This window comes from Notamacropus eugenii, chromosome 2, assembly GCF_028372415.1.
Source record: "Notamacropus eugenii isolate mMacEug1 chromosome 2, mMacEug1.pri_v2, whole genome shotgun sequence".
NCBI classification, from domain to species: domain Eukaryota; kingdom Metazoa; phylum Chordata; class Mammalia; order Diprotodontia; family Macropodidae; genus Notamacropus; species Notamacropus eugenii.
Genome location: NC_092873.1, coordinates 348750467 through 348778028, shown reverse-complemented (window position 1 = coordinate 348778028; position 27562 = coordinate 348750467). Strand labels below are relative to the sequence as shown.

At 39.3% G+C, this 27562-nt stretch overlaps 1 protein-coding gene and 1 long non-coding RNA gene across 3 annotated transcripts in view; one reads left to right on the top strand and one right to left on the bottom strand.

Annotated features, from left to right (window-relative positions):
- Window positions 1–902: 902 nt before the first annotated feature.
- Window positions 903–3318, bottom strand: LOC140528279 (uncharacterized). Its single transcript, XR_011975132.1, has 2 exons — window positions 3228–3318; window positions 903–1135 (listed from the first exon to the last, which is right to left on the bottom strand). It is a non-coding gene; the product is annotated as an uncharacterized lncRNA (long non-coding RNA).
- NMT1 (N-myristoyltransferase 1) overlaps window positions 3313–27562 on the top strand; it is a 57439-nt gene continuing 33189 nt past the window's right edge. For both annotated transcript variants that reach the window (XM_072645974.1, XM_072645973.1), the window contains exon 1: window positions 3313–3467. In XM_072645974.1, coding sequence (XP_072502075.1) covers window positions 3331–3467 — 137 coding nt within the window. In that variant the 5' untranslated portion in view covers window positions 3313–3330. The remainder of the gene's footprint in view (window positions 3468–27562) is intronic.

Sequence of the window (27562 nt, the reverse complement as noted above, 5' to 3'; positions counted from 1 at the left end):
AATGAGTTAAAAGAAAGCTGTCCTGGAATAGAAAAAAAAATAAAAGTTTATTTTAATTAAAAATAAATTCAGGACATGCTGTGAACTTCCAGAGCTCAGAATACATGTTAATAGCATAACATTCCAAACAGGACATGACACACCACCAGCAACAGGTTGGGTCTCTAGAGGGTGGTTGTTACTATCCCTGAGTCCTATGGACAACCCTATGGATGACTATTTTCCTAAATACTAGAACATGAGCTCTTGCTGGTGGACTTCCCTTTACTCATTAGTAGATTCAGTTTTTTAGCAAAGAACTCATATGACATAGCAAGGTCAGGAGTTACAAAGCATTTCTCCCGATTATCAGAGGCACAGTCTCATGAACACACAGTCCCTCCAGGAAGAAGAGTACACCAGACTTATGAAAAACATGTGTAGGGTACACATGTGGCCAAGACAATTCACAATTCCAATACTACAAAGATTCGATATCCTTCCTCTTTCCAGAAGATGCCAAGAAGTTCATTCACCTCAGAACATCCCCTCATTTCTTTCAAAGTAGGATGCACTACTTTGGGACTTCTCAGACTTTTCCACCATGTCCCAGATATTCCATTATTGAAATTTACCTTCCTTTGGAGAAGAGAGAGAAGGAGGAGAGGGAGAGGGAAGAAGGAGAGGGAGAAGGAGAGAGGGAAAGAGGGAGAGGGAGAGGGAAAGGGAGATAGAGAGGAAGACAGAGAGGGAGAAGGAGAGAAAGAGGAAGAGGGAGGGGGTGAACTGAGTTACCCAACTGGCTGGGTCTCCATTCAAGAAGCTCAGTCTACTCACAGGTTGTGTTACTCAAATCAAAGTCAACTGCAAGTCATGTCATCATTCCTCACCCCTCCAAGTCATGACCCTCTTCGAAAACAAAGAACACAACAACAATAACTTTATTATTGGGAAAACTTCATTATCCCATAAAATTCCATTAGCTTTGGTACTCCACCTCATCACAAGCCTCAGTTCCACTGTTTGCAGAGTAGAGCCAAGAACTGCCCCCTCCCCCCATTCTCTTCAGCTTCCTTTTAAGCGTTGTCTTCCTCAATTAAATTGTGAGTTCTCTGAGGGGAGGCAAGGACTGTCTTTCTCTTTCCATGGTAGGCATCTAATAAATATTTAATAACGAAGATGATGGTGTTAGATACGTCCACCTGAAATAAAGAAGGCTACCAACGTGGCAAAAAAAAAGATTTTTTAATAGAGGCAAAGGAATTGCAATTGGGGGGACACCAGAAGACAACAAAGTCCTGGAGTGCCCAAAAGGGGCAGGGTTTAAATACATTTCAATAGGGTGGGAACATCAAGGGAGCCACAGCCTCCACAAGCAGTTAAGTTGTTTTTTATAGTCCATAGCAAAGCCTAGGGAGTTTGGAATGGTAACAGCTGGTCCTCTTTTCTTTCTTTTTTTTTTTTTTAAACTAGTTTGGATGGTCCTCTTTTAGCTGGTTTAGGTCTCCCTCAGGCAACTGGTAGCTTTGGATCTGGCAAGGTCAGTTCTTAGCTAGCTGCATTCAACAACAGTTGACATTTATATAGCACTTATTAGATGAAGGGCACTATGCAGAACACTCTACAGTTATCTCATTTGATCCTCACAATAATCCTGGGAGATAGGTGCTATTATATGCCCATTTTGCAGTGAGATGAAGGTTAAGTGACTTGCCCAGGATCATGCTTTATTGACTATGAGCTCTCTGCAGTTAAATTTTACAGAACAAATCCTTTTATTAAGGGAATTTATTCTGTGAAGTTTGGATTCAGCCAAAGGGCCTCACTTGTGGGTCTGCCTAGAGGGTCACATGCAGCCTCGAGGTTGAAGGTTCCCTACCCCTGAGCTAGGCAGTCACTCAGTGCCAAAGGGGTAGGCTCCTTAGCCATTGTCCTCATCTAAGTGTGATGTCTCTGCCTTTGGTCCCAGGTCCCTTCACCCAGCCTTCTCCACCACTTCGATGAGTTGTAAGGAGACTGTTAATAGGATGGAAAGTAGGTGAGGAAACTAAGGTTAAGTGACTTGTCCAGGGTTATACAGCTAGCAAGTGTTTGAGGCTGGATTTGAACACAATAATCCTAACTCCAGGCTCAATGCTCTATCCATTGCTCCACATAAAAGAAAAATTATTTCAAATGCAATAAAAACTGTTCTTAAGACTAAAAAGGATACAATTCAGATAAAATGCTGGCTACTTCACCTTCACCTGGCAATGGTCAGGCTAGGTCAGAAAGGTGACCTCACACAGCAGTGTGCCTTCCCTCTGTGGATTATTTCCTATTCATTTTGTGTACAGCTTGCTTGTTCATAATTGTTAGCAGTTTGTCCATTAGCTGGTGAGCTTCTGGAGGGCAGGATCTGTCTTTTACCTTTCTTTGTATCCCCAGCGCTTAGCACAGTGCCTAGCACACAAAGGGCTGTTAATAAATGCTTACTGATTCAGTGATTGGGCTAAATCTCCTAACCCAACTCCCAAGCCTCAAGACGCAAAGAAGCCAAACCGATCATAACCAATGTAAGAACCTCTCCAACTACTATGAAGGGGAAACCAGCTCACCCTCCGTAAAACAGCTGCTGCTCCTATCGTACATTGATGGGTTTAGTAGGCGTCGGGATTTAATCTGCTCCACTATGTTCAGGGACCAAGTGGAGTGGGGGGGAAGAGGGATAGATTAGCCCTCACCTTTTGGATACAGGTCCATCCGAGCTTTTAGTTCTGGGCTAAAAGAACCTCTCTTCCATTCCCCTCCATCCCCCACACAGTTGGTCCTCTCCCCCCAAACACTTCCTCTAAGAAACACGCCAGCCTTGGAGAATTCCCCTCCTGTCCGCACCCTCGGGCCTCTCTCACTTACCCCAGAACGGTAACGGTTATTAACGGTAGCAAATAAACTGATCGCTTAGGACCTTGGGTTGGAAAAGGATAGGTTAAAGTCAAACCTCAGGTCTTGGAAAAGTCCATGTGGGGTACCCTAGGTAGGCTGAGAACTACAACTCCCAGCATTCCACTCTTAGGGAAGTGTCTACCCTCCCCCACCTTTAAGGCCCCTCTTTCCTCGAATCCCGAAGACCTCCGGGGACTGTCCCTCCTCCAAGAAGACTTTACTGTTAGCAGCGATCCTCCCCCTGACCTCGTGATTTCTGGGTAACGTAGTCCGTTCTGATCGGTTTTCAGAAAATGAGCCCTCCCCTTCTACCCGTTCGTTACCTTCCGTAAAGACTACAAAGCCCAGAAAACATCGCCGGTTCCTCCTCGTCCAATAGCGGTGCCTCATGTTGCGGGGCGCGGAGCCCGGCTCTCCCAACTCAAGATGGCGGATGAGAGTGAGACAGCAGTGAAGCAGCCGCCGCCGCCGCCTCCGGCGCCGCAGCTGATGGAAGGGAACGGGAACGGCCATGAGCACTGCAGCGACTGCGAGAACGAGGAGGAGAACAGCTACAACCGGGGGTAACGAGTTCCTCCGAGCCCACTTCCCAATCCGTCTCTTCGCAACCTGGTTCTCGGGGAGGGGGGAAGGGGGGTTATGGGGAACATCCCGGAGCCCAGCCTAACCCCACCTTCGTATTCTCATTTGCTAAGGCTGTGGGATCCTGACTGGTGATTGGCTACCTTCTTTGTCAATTACCGGGGTGGAGACTGTGCAATCAGGGCCTGAGATATTCAATACTCCTATTATATAAAAGTTCTCTGTTACAGTAGTACTTCAGCGTGCTACAGGCCCAACTGAGGGAGGGGTGTTTTTTGTTTTTAATTTTTGTGGCACAGCATTTTGGATCCCCATCACAGGGTCCTCCAAAGACGGAAAGCTGCAGAGAGAGAGAGAGAGAGAGAGATACCCGGTGCAGAGGATAACCTCTTCTCAATAAAGTAGCAATAAATAGTTCTCTTTAGTGTAGTGCTTTTACCTGCGAAGAAGCCCAGCAGGCTTTACAGACCATAATTACGTTATAAAATAACATTTTCTATCCTCATGTTATTGCTCTTTACCGCCAAAGGATCTTCAGTCCTGAAGGGCCTTATAAACCCTAGGTGGTAGTTAGAAGATGATGCCCCTTGTGCCAAAGAGTCCGTAAGATTCATGAGCATCTATAATTAGGTGTACTAGAATATTTTACCGTTATCTGTCCAAGTTAGAGGCAGCCAGACATAGTAGATAGAGGACTGGCCTCCCAGATTGGTATTAACCTGGGCACTAGTCCTACCTCGAAAATCTAGCCTTATGAGAATAAGAAAGTCATTTAGTGCCCTAGGCGACTCGTCAAGATTTATAAGTTATGGATGACTTGCTGATTTGTATCTGCATCAGGAATTTCAATACTGGGAGTTCCCAGATAAAGGAAGATTCTTGAGAGCCAGGACTGTGTGGTTTTTGTCTTTGTATTTACTGTGCCTGGCACACAACCTAGGCTTAATACGTGCTTGATGAATTGAATTGATAAAACCACGAGTCCAGACAGAAACAAAACCATCCAAGTACCCTCTCCCACAAAATTCAAGGAGATATCATAGAGTTGTGCTTTTTATATCCAATGGCTCTGAGTCTAATACTGCATCCTTTGTTCAACATTTTGAGGAGAGTACTGATTATTAAACTTCCTTCTCCAGGCTTAAAACGATAGTTTTATACAGTACTATCCAAAAAAAAAGGAAATTGATTTGGGCATTGGAGTATGAAAGAGTTTTTTTTAAATGGGTCAGATTTTTGCCTTAGAACAGCCAACCCATTACTAATAAGCTATACCCTGCCATTCGTTTTTCATTTTCAGACTATTTCAAAGTTTAAGTTCTTTACCAAAAAGCATGGTGGCATGTGATATCATGATAAGTTGGTGTGAGTTTGGTCATAGTAGCCATGCTGATAATTTCTTGTATTGGACCTGGCCCAGCCGCAAGAATCCTCTAGAAAGTGAGAAAAAGTCATGTTGTCAGAGTTTTGGTTTTATCATGTTGCAGCGAGTTTTTCATAGAAGATACATTGTTATAAAAGCTTGCATTTTGGCAAATGAATGGAAATGTTTAAAAGGAAAAAGCAGAACAGGAAGGAAGTTGCAGTTGTTCCAGGGAAAGGTTAAGGTCAGATATGAGAATTGGTGAAAGTGAAAGTCATTTTTGGAGTGAGAGAACCAATCTTTTTCTTTTATCTTTGGATAGTTTATTTTAACTTTCCTTGTCGAACAGTGGCTATGAGTACATTCTCCTCTTAATCATCTGTCTGTAGGACTAAGGCTAGATTTGTTTTCTGTAATCTTTTTTTCTAAAATCCTTTTGCAAAATCTTTTCTCAAAACTTTTTTGTTGTTATTTATGGTATAACAAAGTGGCAGCTTTTTTAAAAAGGCAAGTTCAGTACTTGGTTTTGTTCTGTTGGCACAAATGAACTTCTAATATCACTCTTGTAGAAATGTGAATAAATGAAAAATGAAAGCTGCATCATAGAGGGGAAGCACTAGTTCTGATCCTTAGACTTTAAAAATGTGCCTGCAGCTCTTACCTGAGATAAGTTCTTTACTTTTGGTGTCGCCAGAGAGACTCAGTCCTGCCCTACTCTTTTCAGTCCCTTTTGCACAGAGTGAGAAAAACATCACATTATACTTCCACTACCTTTTTTTTCTTTCTCCAAAGATTGATGTTACAAATTTTGTGCATTTGCAAAGGGCCAAAATAATTTCATGGTCTTCATATTCAGAGTAGAAACCTTCTACAGAGTACCCAGTGAAAATTAATGGTAGGAAAAGTATTCCTGAAATTTTCTTAGGCTTTTATATTGGTGTGGATCATGGCACTTATGAGTTATAAATCATTCACTGAGTGAATTGTAACAGACTTTGAAATTCAATTAGACAAACTTTATGTCTTTGAAGTTATCGTTATTAATTTTATCGTTTTTAATTTTTAAAAACATTACATGATTAAATGCTTTTATAGACGTTCTCATGTGATTTTCCCAGTAGATTGTGAGATAATGACTTAAGTCTTGATCTCTCAGTAATTTTGCCTTCTTTATAAATCAATAGAACATAAGCATTCTGGGTGAATGCTGTAGAAAAATGAACCTGTGTGCAAATTTTTTTCTTCTGATTTTCTAGTATTTTATTTCTTCTTAGAAGGGTATTTAGGTATGTGAGTAAATAAAATTCATATTTTTATTTTTCTTGATGACTTTTCCTGGACAGATGAGTGTCTTGGACTAGATAATTTCCAAGATTCTTTACAAAAATTCTATTATTTTTAAATGACAAGGCTCTGCAGAAGCCTTTGCTCATCTGTATGCTTTATAGTGGTGGTATTTTTTTGTTGTTGTTGTTTGTTTTTAATGTAAAGCTTCCAAAGAAGTAGTGATACAAAACATTTCATACCATGCTAGAGGAAAAAGTAATAATTGATGTTTCTGGGAATGAGAGGCATGGATCCAATTTATTTCCTTAATTCCATAGTGGTTGGTATAATGAATATATACTCAAGGCTCTCAGGAGAGTTCCTCTGTGCTGTGCAGTATCAAAAGAGAATTATTTCTGATTTCCCCTGTCACCATTCCCATTGAGATGTTGATAAGCCTTTGGGTTAAAAGCTCATTGATCAGGGTGCACATATTCTTTGAAATTTTCTCTGACATAATATGGGAACATGTTCTCTTAATATATTTCTCTGCAATGGTATGTTTATTTAAAATTTTTTAATTCAACTTTATTTTCAGTTCTGAATTATCTTGCTTTCCCCTCAATGAGATGACAAGAAAAATAAAATCCATTACAAATATTTATAATTATGCAAAATAAATCCACACATTAGCCATGTCAGAGAGAGAGAGAGAGAAGAAAATATGTTTTTTTTAAGCTGCAATATGAATCTATCAGCTCTCTATCTGGAGGTACATAGAATGTTTCATCACAAGTCCTTTGGAGTTGTGCTTGGTCATTGTATTGATCAGAGTTACCAAGTCTTTCACAGTTGAGTATCTTTATAGTATAACAGTTAATTGTATAAAATGTTCTCCTGGTTGTGCTCACTTTGCAGCACAGTTTATACAGATCTTTTTAGGTCTTTCTGAAACCATTCCCTTTGTCATTTTTCTGGGAACAATAGTATTTTATCACATGCATATACCATGTTCAGCTAATCTGAAATGGATGAATATTCTCTCAGTTTCCAGTCCTTTCCCACTACAAACTCAATATTCAGATAGTCAACATGCCGAGCATCATGCTTGGAGATGGGATAGAATTACAAAATGGAGGCATCTCAGCCCATGAGAAGCTTACATTCTACTAGCAGGATCATTTTAATGTTTTCTCCTACCTCTCAGTCAGAAGAGTTTATCTTCCATGAAGAGGCACAAGAGAAAAGAAAGGTCTTTTTAGAAGTGTATTATATAAATTTGCTTTTAATTAGGCAGTTTTGTTTTTACTCTTCAGCTGCCCCATGTGTGATACTTTCTGTACCCATCTGATGGCTTATGTTTGCTTCAGGCTCATGAAAAGAAGGAATCTTTTTCAGTCTGTTTTTCCTTTTCCCCTCGAGCATCCAATTTTCAAAACCAGATCAAAGCAGAAACAGAGAAACCTCATTACTGATATCAAATAAGCTTTCTAATTTTATTTCCCAATTAAGAGGGGATTTAAAAGGAAACTAATCAAGGACTGCTTCAAAGAGAAGAGAAACTCAAAAGGAGAAGAAATGAGGAGTAAATGAGAGTCTATTTCAGGGAGGCTGCTGCTTGTGGCAAGCCAGTTTTGCTGATTCTTCACATTTCTAGACTAACCTGCTCACTAGTTTTACTAAGTTAACCGTTAATGCCTTCAGCCAGAGATGCTATTTAAAAGGCCAACATGTACCTGCCATCTATGCAATGCCCAGGTCTTAGTAACTTAATATGTTTTTATATTTTTTATAAACTCTTCAGCATTAAAATGATAAATGCATGTGTTAGAGTGCCTGGTGGTTTTTCAAGCACTTTGCTTACAACAGCCCTAAGGTATAGGTAGTACATATTGTTTTACCTGTTTACAGTTGAGGAAGAGGGGTAAAGTGACCCCATGGTTATACAGCTTGTATCAGAGCTAGGTTTGAACTCAGGTCTCTTATCTCCAAGTCCCTGCCTTCCTACAATTCTGCTGCTACTTTTGTGAAGTAGATACTGTTGCTCTATTGGGGTTAAAAGACTCAAGCAGATACATAGTGTTCTCTTCAAGCCTGCTGTTTAAGTACTGACTTTGGCAAGAAATTCTCATTTATTTAATGGAACTCAATTTTTATTTTAAGATGTAGTTAAAAGATCCAACCTTAGTTAATGATTTATTTTAAGTTATTTTAAATTATAAGCTAACCCTGACGTTCCATTTCTTCAGTCTCCTCAAATCTCATGACTTTTTGCATTTCATCTCTGCCACACACAGGGATGGCCACACCCTCGATTTTGATATTACTCGTAAGTGTTCCATTTTTGAGATCAAAACTGATATTCCTCAGTCTGTCTGAACAAAACCTGTTATTCAGTCCCTTCCTATGGCTTCCCTCTCCTATTCATTTGCTTCATTATGACCTCCAGTTTCTCCACCTGTATAGTATTTTCTCAATGCATTACCTGGATTGGGACTTAACTTTCTCTCTTCCCTCCCCTCTGCTCAAATCCCTTGTCACCTTGTAGTTTGCCACAACTGCCTTGTTAAACTTTAATCCTGGATAACTCCTGCTGTCCATCTCCTTTCCTACTCACATGCTCCATAATGGAGGGAGTCATCCAATTGAGCTGGCTGGGTTCACCACAGATTTATGTTATCTAACTTCCACTGGGCCCACACTGCATTCAAGTCAGCCCTTTTATCCTTTCCTAATTGCTTTACTATCCCACTGGAAGAGACTGCTGCAGTATTCTTTTTTCCTCAAACTTTCTTCTCTTCCCCCCACCTTAGCAGAAGGCCTCATTGAGAAATATATACTGTACTGAGAAAATTGAGCCATCCACTCTGTGCTCCCTTTTTTTTCCTTTTCTTCATCTTACATCTCCTTGAATCAGCCTTACATTCTCTCCTCTTTTACTGTTGGATGCCAAGGCCAATCTCACTACCTGTTGCTTTTGATTCCATCTTCTCCCAAGTCTTCCAGCAATTTGCCCCTGCTATCATCTTCAACTGTCTTCTTTTTTTTAACCTCTCCTTTTTCACTGATTCCTTCCCAGTTACTTACAGATATGCCTAAAAAATCCTCCCTAGTGCTCACAATCCCCACTATCATCCAATGATACGTATATCACATATGTATTTCTCTGCTAAACTGTTTTAAAAAGCTGTTTATACTTGTTGCCTCCATATCCTCTCCACTAATTCTCTTATGAGCTCTCTGCAGTTTGACTTTTCCACCTCATTCAGCTGAAACTGAGCTCTCCAAAGTTACTAATGCTCTCTGAATTAACAACTTTAATGAATTTTTCTTATACTTCATTCTTCTTGAGTTCCCTGTACCATCTGACACTGTTGACTATCCCTCTCCTCCTGGATACTCTCTCCTCTCTAGACCGTGTTTTTTTTTTCAATTGACTTGTCTTGGTTCTGCTTTGTTAGAGCTTTATGTTATACCTACTGTGTGCACCTCAAGGCTCTGTCCATGGCAATCTTTTCTTCCCTCTTTACACTCTCACTTGGTAACCTCATTAGCTTCCATGGCTTTACAGATGACATTTGTATCCAGCCCTAGTCTGTCTTTTAAACTCCAGTCATGCATCAGCAGCTGCCTTTTTATACCTTTCCATTTGAATATAGACATCTCAAATGCATCATCTCTAAACCAGGACTCATCTTTCCCTGCAAACTCATCTTTCTTTCAAACTTCTCTGTTTCTGTTAAGAATCACACCATCTTTGTAGTTATCCACATTCACACCTTTTTTGTTGTCCTCTACTTCTCACTTTCCACAGTCAAATCAGTTTTCAAATCTTGATATTTCTATCTCTATATCATCTCTTTGGTGTGTCCCCTTTATCACTATTCACACAGTCACCATCTAGGTTTAGACCCTCATTACCTCCTTCCTGGACAATTGAAGTGACCTCCTAATTGGTCTCCTTGCCTCAAGTCCCTGCCCATTCCAATCATCTGCCACATAGCTGCCAAAGTGTTATTTCTATAACATAGGTCTGATCACAATGCCCTTGCCCGGTAAAAGCTTCTTTGTCTTTTAAAGACTTTCATACCCTGGCACCTACTTATACTACTTCTAGCCTTGTTAGATATCTTTTGTTTATAAGACTATATCAGGAATGTCTGATGTTTACATCTAGAACTAGATATAAATGGTTCATAATTCAACCTTTGTAGTGAGGCTCATTCTTTATCTCCTTAACCCACTGTTTGACTTTTCTGAGATGTCTGAAGAGTTCCGTTCTGAATTTTCTTGATGCCTTTTCCTATTAACGTGCTAAGCTTTCCTCTAGGTACAGAATATGAAGGAATAAGAGGAGAAGGTGCTTGCCTTTGGACCAGTTCAGACTTTACCCTTTTCCTGAGTTTGTTGATGTGGATCTTGTAACTTTTAATTTGGCTTTAATAACAATAGCTACACTTAGCGCTCACTGCGCTAGGCATTGTGCTTAGTGCTTTATCATTATTATCTCATTTGATCCTTACAACAACCCAGGGCGATAGGTGCTGTTATTATCCTTATTTTGCACTTGGGGAAACTGAGACAAACAGGCTAAGTGATGTGCCTGGGGTCACTAAACTAGTAAATGTCTAAGACCAGATTTGAACTCAGGTTCTCCTGCCTCCAGGTCCTATGCTGTCTATACTGTATAACCAGTGCTTAGATAAGATCATTAAAGAAGCTCTTTAACTATGATAGTAATTTCCTATAGATAACAGTCATCTTTACTTTGGAATTGATAGGCCACTGTCTAGAACAGCATTTATGCTTTTTGTTTTTTTCTGGCAACACTAGGTCTTTTGTACCCCCAAGATGAATTTTTCTCAGAGTTTTTGATACCGAAGGTTAACTAGTGAGCTGAAGGAATGAGGTGAGACAAAGATGAAAATTTTAAAACTTCTTTGCACAAACTAGTTTTTTTTTTCATTGAACCTCTATGGCAATCCTAAAATCTTTGTATTTTACAAGAGTACAGGAGGCAGTTTTATACAAATTGTTGACTGGTGCAAACATGTGGAGCCTGATGTACTTACTGTATTAATGGTCCTGCATACTCAACAGTATGTGGACTGGGATTCTGGAATACTCTATTATACACCATGTGATTTGCCATCTGGACAGCCCCTTATAAATACCATTTCATTTGCCATTCTTGTGGCTGTCTGGATTCTAATAGGATTACAAATGTAAGTATCATACCTCATGAGTAAATTGGTTTGCCAGAAAGATTTCCCTATGTCTAAAAATAGAATCAAAAGGATATTAAAGACTAGGGTTTGTTTTTACTAAATTGTCCTAAGAGCCTGACTTGTATTCAAACAGATAAATTGATGTTTCTTGGGGCAGAAACTAAGAGGCATAAGTTGCTTATTTGTTCCCTGAATTTTTTCTCTTGTTCTTAGGCTATGATTTGAAACTCTGATGTGTGTTTTAGATGTTGATGCCATTTTAAAAAATTACAATGTTGTCTATTGTAATAGGGATATTGTTGGCACTGGGAAGATAGGGAAATAGGAAGTACATATTACAAAGTTAAGCCAGTAACTAGAAACAGTATGTTTACTTTACATCATAGGATGCTTTTGACCTGAAAAACAACAAAAAGCACCAAAGTCCTTTTCCATAGAAAGTATGAATTGTTTTTGTTGGCAGTCTTTGTTATTTGAACTTGCACATTTTTTTTCTCTTTTTTGGATTTAATCAAGCAATAAGTAGTTATTGAGTACCTACTATGTGTTATACTGCTCTCTACTCTCAAAAAATTTAAAATTTAATGAAGTGACATGAGATAACAGTGAACCTCCTTGTGGGTACTGCTTCTATGTAACACAAATGAAAACCCCTGCATGGCTTAGTAGGAAGTCACCAGAACAGACCAAAAAATCCGTAACCCCATGGCCAACCTGTTGATGATGAGTCTTTCAGAACAGAACTAGCCTGGTCTGTGATCAGCAGACCTTCTGATGCCCCAGGATACTGCCAGAAGCTTTTCTAGCTTGTTGTAGGTTCCACCTTAGCTCATGCTTCACATGGCCTCCAAGAGCCCATGCCACATCCATAAATTGGTTTGCCAGAAAGTTTGAGGGGGGAATTGTGTAGTATCTAATACAAAATCAGTATCAGAAAAGAGAGATTAACCAAATTTGATAATCAGGTAGCAGAATATAATGGTAAGAACTTTTTTCTAACTCAGGGGACTTTGGGCAGTCTACTTAATCTCCCTGAGCCTTAGTTTCCTCATCTGTAAAATGGGAAAGACAGTGAGTAAAATGATTTCTCAGAGTCCATGAGGTGATTTATGGAGAGATTGGGAACTTGAGCATTTTAAAAGGATAGATAGGATTTTGGTAATCAGAAAGCAGAAAGAAAGACATTTTAGGTGAGAGGACCAGCAGGAGCAGAGGCACTGAGCATGACACATTAATGGAACAGTGAATAACTGGGCCTGCCTGCACAAAGGGAGAGTGTGTATTTAGGGGGGGGGTAGTAAGACATCGGCTTGATTAGGTAGATTTTATAAGCTAGTTAGAGGAGTCTAGACTGGATGCTCTAAGAAATAGGGATCCATTGTAAGTTTTAAAGCAAAGTAATGTCGTAACGAAAGTGATATTTAAGGAAGAAAAGAATACTGGCAGCTGTGTGCTTGATGGATTGGTGGGAGGAGAGATTGGAGTCAGGAAGACCAATGGGAAGGTTGTTGCAATCATTTAGACTTGAGGTGAAGAGAATGGAGAGGAAAAATCAGAAGAATTTTGGTGACTGTAGAATAGATTAAGGAGAGAAATGAGTCCAATATTTTGAAAATGATGTTATCAACAGAAATAGGAAAATTGATGTGGGGCAAATGGCTATGCAGGCCAAGTCTATTTAAGTCTTAACAATAAAGCCAAAATTTCATATTGAAAATATGAGAAGAAGAGTAGGGATTTCTATAGTGGGATTTAAGACTTACAAAGCATTTGACATACATTATCTCCTTTGATCCACAAACATCCATTTGAGATAAGTACTATGGGTATTTTTTAATCCCTATTTTTCAAAAGAGGAAACTGAAACTCAGGTTAAATTCCTTGTCCGTGGCACTACAAATGGCAGAGGCCGTGTTTGAATTTAGGTCTCCTGACTTGAAGCACACTTTTTAATTGTGCTGCCCTTGCTAGAAAATCTGGGATTTTGTTTGTGTACATCCTGAAATGTCAGTGCTGTGAAAATGCATAATCTCTTCTTCTGGGCCCTTATTTGATGAAACAGAAGTTAATGGTTAAGAATTGAAGACTCTCCTGGTACTTCGGCCAGTTTCCTCTACTCCAGTGATACCTGCCTATACCTTCTTTTGACCATCCATGGGAGTTCCTTAGACATTACCTTAGATATCTTAGACATTATTTTCTTATATACCTTAGACATTACCATCATTTGACACCCTTCCATTTCCAGAATCTACAACTTGGAAATTTCTTTCTGATCACAATCTCGTATCCTTCTGCTTTTCCTCCCTTTTTCTTATTTTTACCATGATCTCTGATCCTTACATCCCTCCCTGTTCTCTTTTTTTTTTTATTTTTTTATTTTTTTTATTTTTTTTTATTTTTTAATGTTTAACAATCACTGCCATACAATTGAGATTTTATCCCCCTCCCTGTTCTCTTAATCATAAGTGATGGAATCTATGAGGTAGTAAGATACAGAGCTGGAAGGAAGGAAAGAAACAAGCATTTATTCAGCACTTACTCTGTACCAGGTACTGTGCTAATAAGCACTTTACAGATATCTAATTTGATCCTCAGCACAACTCTTTAAGGCAGTTGCTATTATTATCTCCATTTTACAGATGAAGAAACTAAGGTGGACTGCAGTTGAGTGACTTGCCCAAGACCTCATGGCTTACCAGGCCCAGCTCTGTGTGCCTTATGGTGCCACCTAATTGAGAAGAACCTCAGAGGCTATCTGGTCCAAACCTGTCATTTTATAGATGATGAAACTGTGGCTCTAGAGGGTTCATAGGATCTATATCTATAAAGGGACCTCAGACAGTTCAGTCCCCACATTTGCAGATGAAACTGAGACCCTAAAAGGTTAGAAGATTTTCCTAAACTTAGATAGGTTATAAGCTTCAAAGACAGGATTTGAATCCAGGTTCTGTGGCTCCAGAACCAGCAGCAGTATTTCCACTGGACTGTGCTGCCTCTCTCTCCTCTTTTGGCTTCCCTTTCTTTGCCTTCAGCTTGCAGTCAGCCAATGTCAACAGGACCTCCTCTTTCACTCTCAAGGCCCTTGCTTGCCCCATAATCCTTCTGATGTTCCAACCCTTCTGTAGTACCAAGCCTTGAAACCTCTTTGTGTTTGTCTTCCCTGTTCCATCTCTAAGACACCCAGCACTGCTAGAGGAAATCGAAGTTTTGCTAATTTCAAATTCACACTGTCTGAACTCAGCGCTACGTGCATGGCAATCTTTTTATGCATCAATGTTTTCCTAATCCAGTCCTTGTACTAGCTGTTATAGACCTCTGTCCTCCAACCCCTATTTCCACCTATAACTGTTTCTCAGTGGCTGACCTTGCCTCTCACTTTATTGAGAAGATTCAGGCCATCTATGTCTCTCCTGTGCACTTCAAAATCTTTTCTTTACCTTTACCCATTTTCTTCTTTTTTCCAGACTCAAAAGATAGTAGTTCTTTGCCAAGGTTTACCCTTCCATTTAAGTCTTGATCTCATCACTTCCTAGTGCCCTGAGGACCTTGCTCCATTGATCATTCTCTCTTGTTGGTGGTCTATGCTTGCTACTTCCACTTACTCAGTCCCTTGAAATTTGGCTTTGTACCCACTGAAACCACTCTCTAGGGTCACCAGTGAGTTTTTGGTTGTCAGATTCAGGGGCCTTTTCTCAGTTTGTATCCTCCATAGTGAAATGGAAAGAGATTGGATTTGGAGGCACATTAACCATGTTGTGACAAAAGAAAACAGAACAAAAGGAAAAAGCCACAAAAAAATCCAAAAAAAGTGAAAATAACTTGCTTCCATCTGCATTCAGACTCTATAGTTCTTTCACCAGATGTGGATAGCATTTTCCATCATGAATCTTTTGGAATTGTCTTGGATCATTGTATTGCTGAGAAGAGCTAAGTCTATCACAGCTGATCATCGCAGTGCTAGCATTACTGTGTACAATGTTTTCCTGTTTCTGCTCACTTCACTGCATCATTTCATGTAAGTCTTTCCATGTTTTTCTGAAATTTACCTGCTTGACATTTCTTATAGCACAGTAGTATTCCACTACATTCATACACCACAAACTGTTTAACCATCCCCCAATTGATGGGCAGTCTTTCAATTTCCAATTCTTTGCCACTATAAAAAGCTGCTGCAAACATTTTTGTACGTATAGGTCCTTTTCCTTTTTTATGATCTCTTTGGGATAAAGCTCTAGTAGTGGTACTGCCAGATCAAAGGGTAAACGCAGTTTTTTTGCCTTTGGTATACTTCTAACTGCCTTCTGGACATCTCCACTTGGATTTCCTATTGGCACTTCATACTCATTGAATCTACATTTTAACTCATTTTCTTTCCTCACTAAACCTATCCTACCTGCCAATTTCTCTGTTTCTTTTAGTGGGACCACTATCTTCCTAATCACCCAGGTTGATGACCTAGTCAGTCCTATCTTTCCAGTCCTGCAACTCAATGTCCAATTAGCCTCTAAATTCTGTCTATTCTGTCTCTGCAACATCTCTTGTATTCATCCCCTTCTTTCTGTCCCCATTCCCACTCCCACTTGGCCCTCCTCATCTCTCTTCTGGACTTTATATCCTCCTAACCTGGTCTCTTTGCCTCCAGTGTCTCATTCCTCTAGACAAAGAGTAAGTAAACTGAGGCCCAGCAAGTCTATTTAAAAATGTTACTCGTTCTTAGCTTGCAGGGGATATATAAACAGGCCTGATTCATCCCTTGGGCAGTGATTGTTTCCCCAACTCCTGTTCAGACCATCTTTCTCACAACTGCCCTAATAATCTTCCTAATGCACAGGTGTGACCACAGAACTGCCCTGGATCCTTACTGACTGGAGGATAAAATACATACTCCTTAGGCTTCTACTAAAGGCATATGTTTCCAGTCTCTTTTTCTAACAATTTTCCCAACTATTTCCTTTTTTATACTCATGTGTATAAGCTCAACTACACTATACCAACTGTTCTCCATGCATTTCACAGAGTTACAGAACTTGAGAGTTGGATTCCATATACAACAGAATCCCCACTATAGCATACCCACAAATAGTATTTGTATAGACTGTGCTTGGACTTCATTCCCAAACTGTCTCAGGTGCAGTCTCCTCCATGAAGCCTTCCCTGATTTATTTACCTCATATTTTCTTAATGTTCTTTACCTAGATTATTCATTTGTTGTAAAATATCCTTTGTATCATACAAATTTGTTTAATTGCCCAACTATTAGATTATAAGTTCCTTGAGACCCTTGATAGTAGGGACTGAATCATTTTTCATCTTTTTTATTCTCAATATCTAGCACAGTGTCTTTGTATATCTTGATAGCTCTGTGGTCTCTTTGATGTGGGTAGTTTTCCAGAGCAATAGATTGCAGCCCATCCTTGCCTCCAAATTCTGTGCCACTGGGTTACCTCATTGTAGTGTTCAGGTAATTCTGTGTTCTTAAAGGCATATTCCTAGCATAGCTTCTGCTCTACTGAAAAGGTTTCAATACTGGCTCTGGTTGTAGACTTTGTCTGCCTTTCAGGTACTAAGATGGGCTAAGGGTGGAGGTGGACCAGTAGGCTACACTTGGCAATGAATTCTTTGGCCATGGCAGCACATGAAATACAACCCTTATATAGAATGTGCACTTAGTAACTGTTGAGTTGAATTAGAATTTAGATGACTAATTCATCCCCCTACTGTGATAAATTTTCTATTCTACCCTCAAGTGGATTTTATTATCCCGTTGGATATGGAAGAGGAGCAGAGTTATAGAATAGAATTCATATTATCTCTGAAGTCCCTCAGTGTGTGGAAAGTGAGTTTGGTCTTCTGGTCACAGTCAGACATTTCAGCCTACTTCTAATGAAAAACACTTAAGCTGCACTACTAATATGTGTCTTTTCCCCTACCTCCCCCCTCCTCCCATTTCTTCCTTCATCCTGATTGACAAGAACTTTTCTGACTACTCTCTATAGGCACTTTGGCTTAAAATTACTTATTTGTCTTTTCAAAGTACCATTTCTTGATTGCACATATTCCCTTTGTCTACTCTTTTTCTTCCAGTTCTTTTAACTCTCATTCTGCCTATCAGATTCATGGCCTGTTTTGGAGGAAGAAAGAGTACCTCCTCTTTGCTTTCTGTTCAGAAGAAAAAGCCATTATCCCATGTAGGAGAGCTTTTTTCTGAGATTTATGCCTTGAGCCTCCTAGAAGGCAAATAGGATTTTCTAAGAGAAGAGATAAACTTTCATAGCTCCCACTTCTTTCTACTTATCTCTACTTAACCTCAGTTGTCATCACCCATGGCACTCTGGCCTAGGGATAGAAATCCTGCCTCTGGAATGGGGTAAAGATAAAGGAAATTGGAAATCACAGGCTCTGAGTTGGAAAGGATCTCAGGAGCTATCTAGCCTTCCCCATCCCTGCCCCAGTATCCCTCCAACTGTATCCCAATAAGCAGTCATACAAGCCTTATTTTGGAGACCTCTAAATGAAAGGGAACCCACTGCCTCCCTTTTTACTCTTGGATAGTTCTTACTAGAAAGTTGGGTTTTTGTTTTTAAATATTAAGCCTAAATCTGCATCTCTATAACTTACCCTCTTGTTGTCAATTTTGACTTCTGTGATTGATCAGGTAGAACAAGTCTAATCCCTTTTTCATGTAATAGATCTTTTCTGCGTTTGAAGATAGCTCTCTTGTCTCTTCTTTGTCTTCTCCTCCCCAGTCTAAATATTCCCAGTCCCTTCCGACAGTATCTTTTTCCTATCTTAATCACTCTGTGCAGGACACATCCCCACTTATTTATGTCTATTTAAAAATATGACAGCTAAAACTGAACACAGTGTGCTCACTGGAACCTGAACAGAGCTGAAATGAACAGAATCCTTACCTCTCTTGACCTGTACCTTATGCCTCTTTTAATGCAGCCTAGGATAGTGTTAGTTCATGGAGGTGCCATGTCATACCGTCATCCCACTAATAGTTTCATATCTCTTTTACAGGGATTGTTCAAAGACAGAAATCTTTCTGTGTTTCTTTCTGCGAGGTCTTATCCATTTTTTTATTCCTGTATTGAGTTTTGTTTCCAAGAAGAAACGACTGTGTTCTGAAAGACTGTTGTGTTTTTACCTTTGATCTTAGAATTTTAAATGGGAAGGAAGCTAGAGATAATGGAATCCAGCTTTCTCATTTTAAAGATGAGGAAAGTAAGGCTCAATGAAATGATTTAGTTTAGGCTCTTAGTTAATGTCAGGTACCATCCAGAGAGTATAAATCTTCTGTAATTAATTTGAACACTGATTCCAGCACTAACTTAATTGCTGAATAAAGTAAGTTGTACCTGCTTTGCTATGCTATGCGCAGAAGTTCTGGCCAGATTTCATTGTGAAGGATACAAATGAATTCTAGGACTCTGCTTATGGTTGAATCTTAGTTTATAGGGAGCAGAGGGGCAGCTAGGTGGTGCAGTGGATAGAGCACCAGTGCAGGAGTCAGGAGGACCTGAGTTCAAATCTCACCTCAGACACTTGACACTCACTAGCTGTGTGACCTTGGGCAAGTCACTTAACCCCAGTTGCCTCATCCTGGGTCATCTCCAGTCATCCTGATGAATATCTGGTTACTGGATTCAGATGGCTCTGGAGGAGAAGTGAGACTGTTGACCTGCACAGCCCTCCCTCACTAAAAACAAAGTCAAGTGCAAGTCATGTCATCATTTCTCTGATGGCATGGTCTTCTTCAGCAACAAAGGACGAACACACACATAGGAAGCAGAAGTATCCTTTGATGATGTCCCTGATGAACCTGGATCCCAACTTCTTCAGAAATGGAACCAAACCATTTGGGGCCATTCTGATTTTTCTTGGCATCTTTGGTTTAGGGATATCCAGGGATTTAGCAACCTTAGTCAGGTCAGTTGCCTTATTAGGTCCCTGTAGTTTCCTGCAGTGCTCAAGGTATTTGACCTAACTTCTTATAAGAAAAGATTTATAATTATTCTTAAGAACAAATTTTGGGCTACTGTTGTTCATCAAATTGGACTACTTGAAAGTCTCCCCTTAGGCGATCCTTTTAATGTGGTTTGAATATAGAAAAAGTTGAGCATTCACAATATACTCTTATAGAAGGAGACTTAATACCTGGAATTCTGTACAAGGACCAAGTTTCTATCTTCCTGCAGCTCTTAAACTATGTATATTTGGTGAACAAGTTGAGACAGGGTTCCCACCCCCCCACCCCCCGCCCCAATTACACCATTTATTGGTACAAGCCTGTGCAAGGAAAACTTAACCAACTTCTGAGTTTTTTTGTGTGGACCTAGGAGTTAATCTAGCATTCGCATTGGTAATACAAAAAATAGAACAAGATTCCCCCTACTGTTTCTTCTTCCATAGCTACTTACACTAGCACAAAAATATTTCTATTGGATATCCAAAGCAAATTGGAAATAATTTTATGCAGGATTTTGCCTTGCCTTTAATAACCACAAGCTCAATTTTGAAAATTTGTGGATGAGCTCATCTTTTGACCATTACTACTTCCCAAATTCAAAGCATTCATCCCATACGTTTTGCTCATTTGAATTTGATTATTGTTCCTCATTAATTCATAGTCTGTGCTACATCACTTTATTCAAAAGAGCAATATCTTAATACCTTAATCTTGATCCTTTTTAGCCACTGTTCCTTTACTGCTGTAGTATGAAAATGGTTTCATCTAAGTCATTTAATAGTGCTTGTTCATACATTCCATAAACTGATAAGAATGAGGAATTAAGGGCAGGGATCTATTTCATCACCTAACAACTACTAGAATTTAAGTTTAATAACTTCTCTAGGAATCCTGAGTCTGATGGAAAAGGATTAATAACTCCTGAATAAGTAAACTCAATTGAATAGGAATGAGCTGACTAAGCAGATATACCTGGGTATTAACAAAATTGAGTTATATATGTTATTACTTCAGAAGAGCAATTATTTCATCAGAGTCAGTGTTTCACCCATTAATGTATGTCACAACCTTTTGCCCCTTATTAGATGATTTCATGAGTTGCTGTGGCAAAAAAACAAAAAAGTTCTTGGTGCTGAGCTTTTATGAATGTAGCCAAGCTGGTCCTCAGAGTCTTTAACTCATCAGTTCCATACTCCCAAGTTTTTTTCCATTTTGGTATAGCACTTGGAAGACTTGAGAGAAGGAGTCCAATTAGGATGCCATTGCAGTTGTCCAGGAAAGAGGTGATAAGGGCCTAAACCTAGATAGATGGTGGCTATGTGAGTAGTGATAAGGGTACAAATGGAAAAGATGATGTAGAAATAGCAAGATTTGAAAACTGATTGAATATGGGGAGTGAGGAGCAGAGGACAACAAGGATGGTGCAAACTTGGATAGCTAAAATGATAGTGGGGCTCTTAGGGAAGTTTGGGAAAGGATGGGTTTGCAGGAAAAGATGGGTCTTACTTTAGAGTTGTTGCATTTAAGATGTCTATAGGATTTCCAGATGGAAAAATCTAAAAGGCAGCTGCTGATACTGAACTGACACTCCAGAGAGATACTGGTGCGGGATATATCCCTCATCTGTAAACCCATGTAAGCAACAAAGAAGAACCAGTACATACAGAGAAATTAAAGATTAGTGGGGTATATAGCAGTGAATCACTGGAGGAATTGGGAAAGGAATAAGATCAGAGACATGTAGAGGGATGGCCTAGAGAGTGGGGGGAATGATTTCAAAGGACAATGAGGTGACTAGAAGAGGCAAGAGGTAGCACACAATAAATGGCTCTGTTTCTAACTACATTAGAAGTCCAGGCCCTCAGTTGAGAGGGTGGGGGGAACTAAGGTGAGGGAAGCTTGTGGAGATAAAAGGTTTGAAACTGCCTTAGCCAAGAGTAAAACAGAGAATCAGGTAGGGAGGAAGAAAAAAAAAGATTACATTAAAGTGAAGGCCCCTTTGAAGTTAAATAATGATCCAGTAAGCACAGTTGGGTACTCCATTCTGCAGTATGTGAGTAGGAGTGGAGATGAGTGGTGGGCACTAGTTCATGGTTGGTATTGTCAAGGTGTGTGCTAGGTGACAAGACAAGGGAACAAGACATTAGAAATACAGAGTAGTATATAATTGGACTGGAAACAGCATGATGGGGATTTCTAATAGTGAGCTGGTAGATACAAGGTAAGGGAGCACCTAGCTGACCTTGATGAATTCAAATTCAAATTCCTGGCCCAGATAAAATACATATATCTTTAGTTCTGAAAAGAACTGAAACATATGATTGATGAACCATTGTCAATGAGATTTGAAAGATTATGGGAATTGGGAAAGTGCCACAAGATTTCCTAATCTTCCTAGGGCAAATATTGTCCTAATTTTTTAAAAGGGAAGAGAACAGAGCCTGCAGACTATAGACCAGTGAGCTCAATTTCAGTTTCTGGGAAAGAAATTAAAAAGGTGGCTACCAAATATCCATAAAAGGAAGCATCTACTTTGAAGAGCTTCCTTGGCTTTATCAAGAACAGGTCATGCCAGCTTGATCTGATATCCTTTTCTGACAGAATTACTAAGATAATGGAGGAGAATGCTGTGAATGTGGTTTACCTACATTTTAGCAAAGCTGTTAAAGATGAAGCTGTGTGGACTAGATGATCATACAGTCAGATGGATTCACTGGCCAGACTCAATGAAAGCATAGTTATTGATCTGTGGCATAGTATGGCAGGAGATCTCATGTGGAACACCTCAGGGATTTGTGCTTGGCCCTGTGTTGGTTAACTTTTTTTTCAATTACTTAGATAAAAGAGATAGATTGTGCTTTTGTCAGACTTGCATATGACACTAAACTGGGAAGGATAACCAACCCTCTGGACTACTGAGTCAGAATCCATCAAGATCTTGACAGGCAAGAGAAGCAGGTGGGCAAACAAGGGTAAACAAAAACAAAGGTAGGTCATATCTGGCCTTCTGGCTGTAGTTTTACCCATAGAACATTGCTAATTTATTAAGATGAAATTCAGTAGGAAAATTTATAAAGCTTTGCACTTATGGACAAAGTAGCTTCACAAGTATGCAGTCTTGGCCTGCATCAAGATTCCCTTCAGGAATCGAGAAGATAATCCCACTGTGCCCTTGTTGACATGTCTGTATTACTGTGCTCAGTTCTGGGAACAACAGATAAAAAGCCCTGACAAGATTGTCCAGAGGAGGGCAACCAGGATCATAAAAAGCCCTGAGGCCACGACAGGTCTATGGATCAGTTGAAGGGATTGGGCATGTTTAGCCTGGAGAAGAGAAGGCTTGGGGATAGACATGGTAGCTGTCCTCCAGTATTTGAGAGACTTTTTTTGTGGAGGAGGGATTAGATTTCTTTAAAAATGGAACTAGGAGCAATATGTTAGATGTTGCAAAGAAACAAGTTAAAGCTTGATATCAAGAAAAACTCTATGGCAATTAGAATTATCCCAAAATGCAGTGGGGTCTGAAGAGATACTGAGTGCCCCTAGATCTTTAAACAGAGGCTAGAAGACCCCTCAGTTATGTTATAAGGATCATTCGTTCAATATGCATTCCTTAAGAACTTGCTTTGTATGAGACACTGAGCTAAGTGCCAGAGGTACAGAGAAAGGCAAAACCACAGTCCCTCCACTATAAGGAGCCCACATTCCAACGGGGGAGACACTATATAAAGAAGGCCACTGAAGTTGCTTCTAATTCTCCAACTCTTTGATTCTTTGGACCAGTTTACTGGTTCAAAGTAAAGTGCTTGATAAGGACAATGTAGCCAGATAGGCCTGGTCATCTGCAAAAGTACTGATATCTGGATTTTAGGTCACCATCAAGACAAAGAATAGGCCTAAGGGGGAATAAGGTATAGGAAGAATAGGTTTAGAAGAAATTCTGTAGGTGAAACAATAAGAAAGTATGATTGGAATACTTTTAGGTGGTAGCAAGGTCAGGAGTATAACCATTACTGTGTGAAGGTGAGGCAGACTGAGTAGGTTAAAGGAGTTAAGTAGATGGAGGAACTGAGGAATTGGATGTTTGAGGGGACATCAGCACATACCCCAGACCAAGGGTAAGAGTTAGGATATAGAAGGAGAAAGAAAGGAATTCAGTGAGAAAGGAAGAAATGTTTTGGGTTAGATTCAAATATGAATTTTTTCACTCCAAATCCAACAATCTTTCTACTGTATTCTACCTCTCTGTTAGTTTTGTTGTGTTTGATCTTGTTTTAATCAAAGAGATACTTTAGTAAATTGATGCTCTGAAATCTCAAAAAGTGAAAAGCTCAGGTACCCCAGTTTCTTTTACATATTCTGTTCTCTTTAGCAGAATATAGTACTTCCTTTGGTCCACTCCCAAAGTGGCATTCATCGTTGGGTCGCTATAAACCAGCTACTACAGCAGGACCCATGGAAGTACCTGAGTACTTTCTAACACTTCAGGTCAGGCATGTATATATAGGGAACAAATGTAGCCAGGGGAAACAAACATATAACTCTTACTTTCCTAGTGGAGTCCTCACAAATCTTCCTGTTAGATGTGAAATCTCCTCCTGGTCAAAGTGGAACTTAAAGGTAGTGGTAGAAGAGAGGAGAGAGAAATCTCTTATTTTTGTTTCCTGTTCCCCTCTTCCCTCCTCGCTCCCCCAAATTTCCTCTTAGGGGCTTGGTTCTTCCTCCACTGCTAGACATAGGCCTGGAATGCCTTGAGTTCTCAAATTGCATATCTGTCTCCAGGGATTGGCTGTTTTTAGGACCCTGGCCTATTTTTTGCTCAGTGCTTTTCATTGAATCATAGATCTTGAACTAGAGGGAACCTCTGTATCTAATTCAATTTTATCATTTTATACATGATAAAACTAAAGTCTAGGAAGACTAAATGTCTCCTCCAAGGCCACACAGGTAGTCTGCATTCTGATTCCATCAAAGAGGTGCTCATGCTATGAAAGAGGCTATTTGTGTGTTAATACCTTGTAGTACATTAAAATCTTTAGTGAGTACGTCCCATGATCACCAGCTGAGCTAATGGGGGAAGATTTGCTGCTGTTCCCCACTTCCTCTTTTACGGGAGGGATAGATGGTAAGTTAACAAGTTGATATCAGAGATATTCACTCAATAAAACAATTCCCAGATAAAATCTAGAATGATAGAGAGTCACCCCAGTTCTGTTACTTATTTTGAGCAAGCATCAATGGCTACCTCTGTTCCCAGCACTTTACAATATACTGTGGGTGATATAGAAGTAGTATTTATTTGGCTTTTATTCTTGAAAACTCATAATATGATTAAAGATTTTTTTTCATATAAATAATGAAAACAGGCTGAGAATCAAAAATCAAGCACTTAGAAGCTTTTGTGGGAAGAGAAGTTCAATAATGTTGTTTGGAGGTGACACTTATGGAAGACCTTAAAGGACAGAGAGGGTTTGGATAAGTAGGGGAAGAGGTGATATGTGTTTAAAGTATAGAAAGAATAATATGACCAAAGGCATGAGAGGCCTTCTTAGGGATTACAAGGACTAATGGATCTCTAGTAGAGCATAAATATTAGGGAATAGTTCAAAATAAGCTTGGATATGTAGAATGCAACCAAGTTACTTAGGCTTTTGAAAGTCAGGCAGAGGATTTGGACTTGATGGGAGAAATAAGGAGCCATTTTAAGCGATAAAAGCAATATTTTTTTAAAGAAAATTTTAATTCTGAATTTAATCACCAAATAAAATGGGCCTTTCCATATGCATAGTGAAACAGAGAAGGGGGAAATTGTACATGAAACTGTGAATCTCTTATTACATATTGCTTGAAAAGCAATATTTTAGGAAGATTATTCAGAGATATGGAAGTTTGATTAGATAGTCAGGAAGTAGCTGAGATGAGCTAGGAAGCTGGCTGTCATACTGATATGATGAAGAGCGTTGACTACCATTAAATGTAAGAGACATTTTAAAGGAGAAAGTGACAGGATTTAGCACACATTCTGTCCATGAATAAAATATTGAAAGTTGTTTCTGAATCATCAGCTAGTAAAGGTCCATATGCTCATGAGAGACAAAACATAAGAAAGAAGCCAGTAATAAAAACCCAGTTCTTCAGATACTTATATACAAACACATGCTGTATGAGTAACAAGCAAAATGAACTAGAGATCCTAAAGCAAGGAGGCAAATTGAACCTGAAGGATAACTAAGATTTAGTGAAATGAAGCCCATGACTAAAATATGGCTCTCTGTGATTATACCTCATTAAGAAAAAACAGGATAGGTGAAGATAGGGTGGTATTGCTTATTAAGAAGATTTTGTTATATGAGGAAAGCTATGCGTTAGAATGAGTAAGCATGGTAGAGTGTTTGGATTATCATTGGCATGAACTACAGACCACCTAGACAGAAAGAGGAAATAGATGGAAATTTAGGAAAGAAATCACATGTACTGAGACATCAGAGAACATCTGCTGGAGAATACTCTGTGCCAGAATCAGAGCAGCTAGTAATTTTCAAAATTTATTTATTTTGTGATATATTAAAACTTAGTAGTCAACATCATTTATTCCTTCTAAGCTCACATGAGGATTCTTTGTTCATTCTTATTTACTTTTTCTATCATACAGTTGCAGTTAGTGTGTAGTCTGTTCTTATTTCTAGGTTTGTGGTGGGGTTGCTTTTCATTATTTCACAAAGGTTTTTCCTAACGCTTATAAGTTTTAATTGCTTTGTAATATTCCAATACATTCCTCTAACCACAATTAATTTAACTGTCCCTTTTTGTTAGACATTTCAGTTGTTACCACTTTTTTTGCACTTTACAAAATATATATATATATTGTGCTATCCTGATATATAGTGCTATCCTGAAAATTTTTAACAGATAGCTCTTTTTGTTTTGATAGCATTTTCTTTTTTTTTTTAAATTAAATTTATTTATTTAACTTTTAACATTCATTTCCACAAAATTTTGGGTTACAAATTTTCTCCCCTTTTATCCCCTTCCCCCCCCAAACACCAAGCATTCTAATTGCCCCTATGACCAATCTGCTCTCTCTTCTATCATCCCTCTCTGCCCTTGTCTCCATCTTCTCTTTTGTCCTGTAGGGCTAGATAGCTTTCTATACCCCTTTACCTGTATTTCTTATTTCCTAGTGGCAAGAACATTACTCGACAGTTGATCCTAACACTTTGAGTTCCAACTTCTTTACCTCCCTCTCTCTCCAACCCTTCCCTTTGGAAGGCAAGCAATTCAATATAGGCCAAATCTGTGTAGTTTTGCAAATGACTTCCATAATAGTTGTGTTGTATAGGACTAACTATATTTCCCTCCATCCTATCCTGTCCCCCATTACTTCTATTCTCTTTTGATCCTATCCCTCCCCATGAGTGTCGACCTCGAATTGCACTCTCCTCCCCATGCCCTCCCTTCTATCATCCCCCCCACCCTGCTTGTCCCCTTATCCCCCACTTTCCTGTATTGTGAGATAGGTTTTCCTACCAAAATGAGTGTGCATTTTATTCTTTCCTTTAGTGGAATGTGATGAGAGTAGACTTCATGTTTTTCTCTCACCTCCCCTCTTTATCCCTCCACTAATAAGTCTTTTGCTTGCCTCTTTTATGAGAGATAATTTGCCCCATTCCATTTCTGCCTTTCTCCTCCCAATATCTTTCTCTCTCACTGCTTGATTTCATTTTTTTTTTAAGATATGATCCCATCCTCTTCAATTCACTCTGTGCACTCTGTCTCTGTGTATGTGTGCGTGTGTGCATGTGTGTGTGTGTAATCCCACCCAGTACCCAGATACTGAAATGTTTCAAGAGTTACAAATATTGTCTTTCCATGTAGGAATGTAAACAGTTCAACTTTAGTAAGTCCCTTATGACTTCTCTTTGCTATTTACTTTTTCATGCTTCTCTTCATTCTTGTGTTTGAAAGTCAAATTTTCTTTTCAGCTCTGGTCTTTTCATCAAGAATGCTTGAAAGTCCTCTATTTCATTGAAAGACCAATTTTTCCCCTGAAGTATTATACTCAGTTTTGTTGGGTAGGTGATTCTTGGTTTTAGTCCTAGTTCCTTTGACTTCTGGAATATCCTATTCCATGCCCTTCGATCCCTTAATGTAGAAGCTGCTAGATCTTGTGTTATCCTGATTGTATTTCCACAATACTTGAATTGTTTCTTTCTAGCTGCTTGCAATATTTTCTCCTTGACCTGG